General features: G+C 43.4%; 1 protein-coding gene across 1 annotated transcript in view; it reads right to left on the reverse strand.

Annotated features, from left to right (window-relative positions):
- The window catches only part of KIF13B (kinesin family member 13B), a 188367-nt gene extending 180778 nt beyond the window's left edge, over positions 1 to 7589 (reverse strand). Inside the window, exon 1 of the mRNA XM_061200752.1 lies at positions 7493 to 7589. Within this exon, the coding sequence (XP_061056735.1) occupies positions 7493 to 7547 (55 nt within the window). The 5' untranslated portion in view covers positions 7548 to 7589. The remainder of the gene's footprint in view (positions 1 to 7492) is intronic.
- Positions 7590 to 9293: the final 1704 nt, after the last annotated feature.

A 9293-nucleotide genomic window follows, 5' to 3' on the forward strand; every position in this document is an offset into this window, starting at 1 on the left:
CCCAAATCTCAGTTGCTTTCATACCACCTTGACAAGTTCTTGCTGGGTGTGTCTAGACTGCAAGGCCAGAAATGCTCTTTACCCCACCCACCTCTCAGGAATGTGTTCGCAGCCAGCAACGCTCAGGACAAAGAGCAGGCTTGCTTACCACGTAAAAGCAATCGAGTCCCCCAGCTCAGTGCTCCTCAGATGCAACCCAACCCACTGGTTGCACAGCATCCATCTGGACCCCTCCATGTCACCCCTGTGGGATTTGCAGGCAAAGGGAACCGCTCCTGCCACCTGCTGCGCCATAAATCCTCTGACCCAAAAGTCCTGTGTCTTCCTCCAGCATTCATGAAACAGAAACAAGCTAATGTATTAGCTTGTGAGCAAGATAAAGACACAGCTTAATTTATCTTCCTAAAGCATCACTGTTAAGTGCCACTGCTCTATTCAAAAACCTATACATTTGCGACAACACGGATGGACCTTGAAGGTGTTGTGCTAGGCGAAGTAAATCAGACAAACACCACCATATGATTTCACTTACATGTGGAATATAAAAAAAAAAAGAACAAACAAAACAAAACTTACAGACACAGAGGACAGACTGGTAGTTACAGAGCGGAGGGGGTTAGGGGTGGCGAATGGGTGAAGGGGGTTAATTGTTTGGTAACTGGACTTGTTGTTATCGTGGTGATCACTTTTTAGAGTTACCTTGTACACCTGAAACTAATATACTGCTCCATACCAATTTTACCTGAAAAAAAAAAAAAAAACTATAGTAACTGCACTCCTCCAACTCTGTCCGAGACCCTTCTGAATTTGCCTGTACCTCACCCCTCTTCACACCCCTCTGCTCCCCACAAACCTCTCGACTTCAGTGAGGCCACCTTCCATCACTCTTCTCATCCCCCACTACCTATATTCTTCCAGCTTTTCCAAGAAAGAACAGAATTTCCGGGCTGGGGCTCTGAAGTTGAACTGCCCAGGTTCCAACCTCCAGTTTCTCCACTTGATAGTTATGTGATTTGGGGCAAGTGGCTAAGCTTGTCCAAGTTCCCATTTTCTCATCTGTAAAACGAGTTATAATATAAATTCTTCCTAGCATTTTTGTGAGGATTAACCTAAAATAATCTAGTTCAGTGCTTGCGACCATGTCGATACACAGCAACCTCTCTTTAACTGTTAATTATACCGATACTGTCTCCTTCCTGCTGTCTGAATTTTTACAGCTAACTTCCTCACTGTTCTTGCTTAATTCCTACATCCATGTTTTGCTAAGTCCAACAACTCATCTTGTGAACCCCATCTGCCATGCCTTCCTGTCAATTGCCTTCAACCCATTCCTCATCATTCTCAAGCCCCACCCCCATTTCTTTAATTCATAAGGCACTGCCATCGTTGCTTTGTGTACTATACTCATAACTGATTCACCTGTGTATCTCTTACTACCAACAAGACAGTGAGCTCTTTTGGTCAAAGATTATGACTTACGCTTCTCATATATCCTGCACATCTTTGAAAATTACGCAAGCTCAGGAATGCAACGTCCCTCTAAAGATCATCATGTCCAATATAGTAGTAAAAGCACAGGTTTTAATGGCAAAATAGGTGAAATTCGGGCTCCAAAATACTGGTTTTGTAATTCTGGGAAAGTTACTTAACCTCTCTGAGAGTCTGTTAAAAAGAAATTCTATAACTACCTTTCAAAGTTTTGTTTGAAGAATAATGTATAAAAAGGAATGAACTCTGTAGCTCACGAACAGAAAGCTCTCAAAAAGCAGCTATTAATTTTTTCTTCAATCAACACATGTTAAATTGAATAGGCGAATTCATTACTACCAGCTTTTAAAGATACCTACAGCTTCTGAGAGCTAAAGCCCAGGACCGATTAAGTCATGGATTTCGTGTCCCATACACCAGTTAGTTTCACACACTTCCCTAATGACTACACTGCTTCTCTCAGCCAAGCTTTTTTAAGACTATGCTTTGTTGAACACAAGGGGAAGCTGATCAGCAAGCATAGAGATCAATAACGAACCCATTTCCCTCACTAAACAGCTCAATCCATCTGCTTAACCAATATTTTTGCCAGTGGTTTCTTCCATCTTCAGAACTTAAGAAATGGAAAAGTTGACGTTAGTCATTGTTTTATGGGGGCGGGGGGTGGTGAAAGTAATGCCAATTCAAACAAGTTTTGATTTGATTTGATAAACTGGTACTTTCTTCTCCAAAAGCCTCTGGCCCTATATGTATAAATCCCATTTTTCAGTCACGGAGTTGACAGCAGAAACAAAAGAATGTTGTATAGATGTGTGTCTCATCCTCCATTAGCATCTCGAGCAGATGCTAATAAAACAAGCATCTTCTGTTTCAGAAAATATGTCAGAAATTTCCATCCACAGTCATCCCTAACTCCAACACCAGTTATCTGAGAAGGCTTAAGAACCACCAGTGGGCTCAGGGTCAAAGACTCCTTCCTGTTTCAAACAGATTCTCCCACCCAACCCTGCACCTTGATTCCCAAGGATCACCTGTTTTCCTCACTGACGGCCAGGGTCTTCCAAGCTTCTTCCTACTTCCTCAGTTTCACCTGTCTTTTGATTCACGACCGCTCACTTGGTTTTCACTGGTCTCCTTACTCTTCCCATTCACATGGCTTCATTTCCACCACACACTTGTTTTCTAGCTATGCCCTGAATCAGTTACCTACCCAGGCTTTCAATCTTGCCCTGAGATCTGGCAACCTTTCTCATCATGCTTATGTCCAAGACCCACACGAAGTTCTCAAAAGCTAAACAGAGCAGTGGACCAGCCACCCTGAAGCCAGACTTCTGGGCCCCCTGCAACTTCGCCTGACCTTCCTAATCTCATCCTTCTCCAGTCAACCTCACGGAACACTCCTCCCTGTGTTAGCACAGGCTAATCTCATCTCTGTGCCTAAACTTGCCTGGCTCATTCCTGACCCCAAGCCTTTGCTCTCAGGCCATACTTCCTTCTCAAAGAACCAAATCCCCACCCTTCCCACCAGGCACCATAAGCTTCCTCCCTCCACAGAGAAAGAAGCCTCCCCTAATCACCAGGTTTCCAGGGATCCTTCACTCTAAATTCCTACATCTCCCTATCACTCACCTGGTACTTTTAATAACTAGCAATCTGCTGAAGGTGTTTACCTTTTAATCTTATCTTTTCATGTGACGGTCATTTCCTTATGAGCATAAACCATAAAGTGCACTTTTAAAAACTGAATACTATAATACTAGACAACACTAAGAGAAAGTTTTTAGGAAATAAAATTCCCCCAACAAGATCAGTCTCATTTTTTCATGTTTCTTTCTAGCCCTTGCCCATTCCTGTTTACGTTTTTAACATAGTAATAATCATAATAGTAGATTCAACCATATAGTTACACATACTGTTTTACATTCTGCTTTTTCTAACATAAAAAAGTCTTCCTCGTTAAATGGTTTTGATTTTCATTTTTAACGTCTATATCTATCCACTGAGATACTAGACTGTGATTCACTTAAGCACTGACTTCTTTTCCTAGTTATTTCTTTGTGTCTTTCACTGTGTTGATTCTTCTCTGTGATTTTCACTGCATCAAGCACTGAAAAATGCAAAGCAAACCCTTGAGAAATACCTGTTAAAATAAATTTACTGTCCATGCTTCCTAACACCTGACATAACCCATTTCACTGTTTTTTCTCTCTAGCTAAATTTCTAATGTAATTTCTGGTTTCATCACCTTAGGCTAGGTAGACAGCAAAGATATTTCCCAAACACTTTTTATATAGATTTACTTATTTTGATAGTTAATCTCATACATATTTAAACACGGGAAGCCCCTTGAGGGAAGGCAATAAGATCCCATACTAAGATAAGGTAGACACCTGGCAGACATTCAATAAATATTAAATATTTTTTAAGCCATCTAAAGTTATAAAATATCAAATTCCTGAACAGGAGAGTGTCGCTGATCTAACTAGTGCCATCAATTATGCTTGTAAAACTTTCAGCTCATTTAATCATTTCACTGGTTAATAATGTATGAATGGGTGTTCCTTACAGTATACAGAACACCACCAAGTCACCTGGTGACCTGTACAGGTCTGAGAGATGACAAACAAACAGAACTGCAAATAGAACTCCCAGATCTCATGACAAAACAAGCCTAACCTCTTTTACTTTAGCTGTTTAAGTTCATACTTCAAATGAAGAAAAGCAAAAATAAAAGTTGTAGTATTAAAACTATGTAAAATTACATATGCATGTAAGTACGAACTGGAATGAAAATAAGAAAATGAGTGTGAATTGTTAAGGTGGAAGAATGTCAGAGACATTTTCCTTTTTATTTTTTGTTTTCTTAGTATAATGTTAAAATGTATAACAAGAAAAATATTCCCGACAAAAGCATATTCATTAGTCATTACAATAGCAATTACAATTGCTATTACTGAAGTAGGGCCTAATGCTGAATGTTCAAATAACTAAGTTTCCCAAGCCCACATGTAATTTAGCAAAAAAGACTGAAACACTCTTAATTCCATGATAAATGTTAAATAATAAACCAATTATCTACCTTAACACCTAAGCACAGTCAGATACTGAATCACATGAAGAACTTAATGGTACCCTAGAAGCTTCTTGCAAATTTCAGATTTTCCTCAACAAGTAGCTAATGTGATTCCAACTATCAGTCTTTAGAGTAAAACTACATCATCCCAGGAACCCATTCTCATCTCATTCTCATTTGTGAAGAGTGATTTCTGAGGTTGCTTCCTGCACTAACCTGCTAAGGGAGAAACAATTATGACTAAAAGTTTACTATTCATCAGAATTGTATACTATTACTTAATCCATTAATTTTCCTGGAAGTAATAATTGGTCACAGTAATAATTTTTTCAAAATTACCGGAAAGGGATATGACTTTGTTTTAGCCTTTTTAAGCAAACTCTACACAGCAGTGTAAAAATCACTGGCTTTAGAATTCCACTCCATTGTATTCCACAAGAACCTCTAGATTTATGTAAATGACTACTTTATGACAAAATAAAAATAGAACTACTTTTAATTATCTGTAGTAATCATTTAAAAAAAAAGTCCATGTGCATTCAGGAAATGTAAGGCTAGGTAAGAGACGGCATTAAATGAATCAGAAGGCAGTATACCACAAACAACGCGCGTCTACTTATAGGGTAATGGATCTATGCATAAACCTTAATTTTAAAATGAGTTCAGCCAAAGGGACAACTAACATCTTTTCCAAAGCTAAAAGTATTATTCTACATACGCCTTGAACCTCTGATACTGACAATTATTACAATCTAGTCAATGACAATTTATAAGTAAAAAGGATAGTGCTTCCCCTGGAAAACTGAAACTCAAGGTCGGGGGAGGGGGAAGAGGAAAGAATTTTAATTATCCGAGATAGGGCTTTGGTGCTGGTGGGTTAGCTGCCTCTTTTTAGCACTGACATTTCCCAAGTTTTTCGTGAATAGGAAATTTTTTAAATGTGCCGAAATCACCCTTTCAGAATCAAATCCCAGCTAAGTTGTGTTTTCTGTGGCTTGGTGTTTTGTTTTGTTTTTCTTAAATCACTGTGATGGTAATAAACTTGAAGTGAATTGAAATAAAGCTGCCTGAACACTCGAGGACCAGAAGCTTTCGGAAACTGTCAGAGTTCATCTAAATTCTTTCATTTTGTCAGAGCATGGAATTAATGAGGCAAAGGTTGAAGACCCAAAACGTGAACTCGTTGAGAACTTAAAGTAATTAAGTGCTTAGGGAAAATTCTTGTGTCATCTTGACAGCCTTAAGCCGAGCAGGGACAGGAGGAATCACCAACTTAAAAAAAAAAAAAAAAAAAAAACTTCCAAGAGGACAAACCTAGAAAGCATATGTCACCTGTTGATCTGTGTATCTCAATATATACCAAAGACAGCAAAGACAACTAGAAAGCAACTCAACTTCTACACAGACTTAAACAACACAACTACAGGGCTTCCCTGGTGCCGCAGTGGTTAAGAATCCGCCTGCCAAGGCAGGGGACACGGGTTCGAGCCCTGGTCCAGGAAGATCCCACACGCTGCGGAGCAACTAGGCCCGTGCGCCACAACTACTGAGCCTGCGCTCTAGAGTCCGCGAGCCACAACTACTGAGCCTGCGCTCTAGAGCCCGCAAGCCACAACCATGGAAGCCCACGTGCCTAGAGCCTGTGCTCCACAACAAGAGAAGCCACCACAATGAGAAGCCCGCGCACGGCAACAAAGAGTAGCCCCCGCTCGCCGCAACTAGAGAAAGCCCGCTCGCGGCAACGAAGACCCAACGCAGCCAAAAATAAATATAATAAAATAAATAAATAAACAACACAACTACAAACAAAGAAGTTGCGAAAATGACTGAGAAAATGATTCTGGTACTTACACGAATGATTCGCATTAGTTAAGAGCCTTCTCAGCTGAAAAGTCATTTCCTGGGACTATAATGATCCCACTAGTATCACCTGGTATATACAGGAGGTGTTCCCAATATATCTCACTTAAAGTAACTTGCCCTGTCACGCTGCTAGTTAAGCATTAAAGCCAAGGCCCGGCCCACCTCCTCTGACTTGAATCGGGTTTTCTCCATTACATTTGACTGTCTAAAGAGGATTTAAAATGTACTGTTTATCTGCTTTCTCTACCCTCCCTGCAGAATTGAGAGAATGTCTGAAAGATACAATTTCACAAGAATCTTGGCACCTAATCTATTTATTGTTGAGAGATGACGAATATGACTTCAAGCAAAAACAAAACTTTCTCAACAGTCAAGAAAAAGCGGGGGGTCGGGGGAGGGCAACTCCTCTACCCAAGTTCAATCAAAGGATTTACAAGTCTTCATGACAGTCCAGGTTAAAGGAATATAAAGTGAAAAGCCAAGAGGAAGGACTTTTGCACTAGACTGCTTTCTCAGGAGTAACCCCAACTCCCTGCCCTTCTTCCTGCCACGGGCCACAGGAGTGCGGGGTCGGGGCGCCTGGGCCACCGACGTGGGGCCTGGGGGTCCCCGGCTGTCCCGGGCCAGGCCGGAGGGTGAGGACCCCAGGGCGGGGGCCGCGCTGACAGCTGGCGGGCCGAGAGCGGGCGCGCGGCGAGGCGCGGGACCAGGGGCCGGGTGGGGAAGGAGGAAGCGAGCCAGGGGCTCGGGCGCCCTCCTAGAAGGGCAGGGAGACAGGAGGGCAAAAGGGCGGCGGGGCGGGCGCGCCGGCGGAAGGGGCAGCGGGCCGAGACATGGGGCCCGCGGCGCCCCGGGACGCGGTGCGGGCCAAGGGAGGGGCGTCCCGAGCAGGCGGGGCGGGCACGGGAGACGAGGTTTCGGGGTGCGCGGGCCGCCCCCCCCTCCGCCCAGACACAGACTCCAGGGGCGGGACCGGCCGGACCCCACACGGCGGCCGCGGCCAAGGGAAGGGCGCGCCAGGCACCTGCCGCCTCCGCCGCGGCGGCCCCGGGCGCGCTCGGCTCTCACCTCTTCGGTTCATGGGCCGGATCCGGACGGCCACTTTCACTTTGGAGTCTCCCATCCCGCCGCCGCCGGGGCTCTCGCTCGGCTTCCGTCTGCCGCGGCCACCGGGCAACTCTTCGGGGCTGACCGGGCGGGAGGGGGCTACGGACGAGAGGGGCGGGGCAGGGGCGGGGCCTGTGGAGGGGCGGGGTCGGCTCGGGACTCCCGGCGGCGCCCCCGCTGCATGACGGGAGTTGTAGTCCCCGTAGGTGGTCGCGGGCAGGGCGGCAGAGGTCCGGCGCGCTTCCCTCTCTGGAGCTTGTAAATACCCCTCTGTTTCTACACAATTCTTACTTACCCTTGCAGTTAGTACTGAGACGTAAGCTGTCGATGAGCTGATATCTCACCTGAAAACAAACAGTTGAATAGATGGCACTGGAGACCTTGCGACCTTTTTCAGACTCATTTCCTGCCAATCTTAGTGTTTGATCCCTGGCTCAAATTATTTCCTCTGCCTGGATTGCCCTCCTGGCCATGTTTGCTGAAATCAGCCTTCAAGACAAGTCAAAAGTCACCTCTTCTGGAGGTCTTCATAAATCCACAGGTTACCCTATACCAACCCACCCCCTGTCCCCCTTCCAGTCAAGACCTTGGGCTCTGGCATCAATCTGGGTTCAAACGCGCCCTTAGCACTTTCCAACTGTGTGACCAAGGCAAGTGATTTGACCACTCTATGCTTGTCTTTTCATATGTAAATGAACTGCCTACTTTATGGGATTGTTGTGAGGTTTAGTGAGTTAATGTAGGTAAAGCTCTTAAAACTCCTAGGCACATAAGTGCGCAATAAAAGTCATTATTTTTGCTCTGTTATAGCATTTATGCTGCAACTATTTATGTCTCTCCTATTTTGTATTTTTAAAACCATATCTTATATGTGTAGCCTAGCCTGTAGTAGAGACCCAGTAAACATTTATTGCATGAATGAATCAATGACTCAGTGAAGCCACACTAAAATGTGCTTTTTGTTAAGCCCTAGCAGAAGTGCTAACTGGTGGCCTGTGGGCAAGATCTGGCCTGCAAACATGTTCTGTTTGGCCCAACGTTACTGGCCAATGCATGAAAACTGGGAGATTTTTACATGCAATGCTGGGCCTACATTACATATTGGGAATATCAATAGGAAATGAGTAGCAGTGGCCACCTTTATAAGAGGCAGTTCCGCTTGGACATGTTTAAATGATAGAACAGAACTCAGAACAATTTTACAGATGAGTAAATACAGAAAGCTGGTAAGACTTGCCCTTTTACCAACCATCCTATTGTTGAAAGAGCTTCAATACAAGCAGAGTGGTCCAACAGGTTAAAAACACATTTAAGAGACTATATAGCACAGGGAACTATATTCAATATCCTGAGAGAAACCATAATGGAATAGAATATAAAAAATAATGTGTATATATGTATGTGCGTGTGTATATATATATATACACATATATATATATACATATGTATATATGTATAACTGAATCACTTTGCTGTACTGCAGAAATTAACACGACATGAAATGAGCCAGACACAAAAAAAGCAAGCCCTGTATGATTGCACTTATATGAGGTACCTAGAATAGTGAAATTCAGAGACAGAAGGTAGAATGATGGTTGCCAGGGGCTGGGAAGAAGGGAAATAGGGAGTTAGTGTTTAATGAATACAGAGTTTCTGTTTGGGAAGATTAGAAAAGTTCTGGAGGTGGATGGTAGTGATAGTTGCACAACAATGTGAATGTACTTTATGCCACTGAACTGCACACCTGCAAGTGGTTAAAATG

Source organism: Eubalaena glacialis, chromosome 9, assembly GCF_028564815.1.
Source record: "Eubalaena glacialis isolate mEubGla1 chromosome 9, mEubGla1.1.hap2.+ XY, whole genome shotgun sequence".
In the NCBI taxonomy this organism is placed as follows: domain Eukaryota; kingdom Metazoa; phylum Chordata; class Mammalia; order Artiodactyla; family Balaenidae; genus Eubalaena; species Eubalaena glacialis.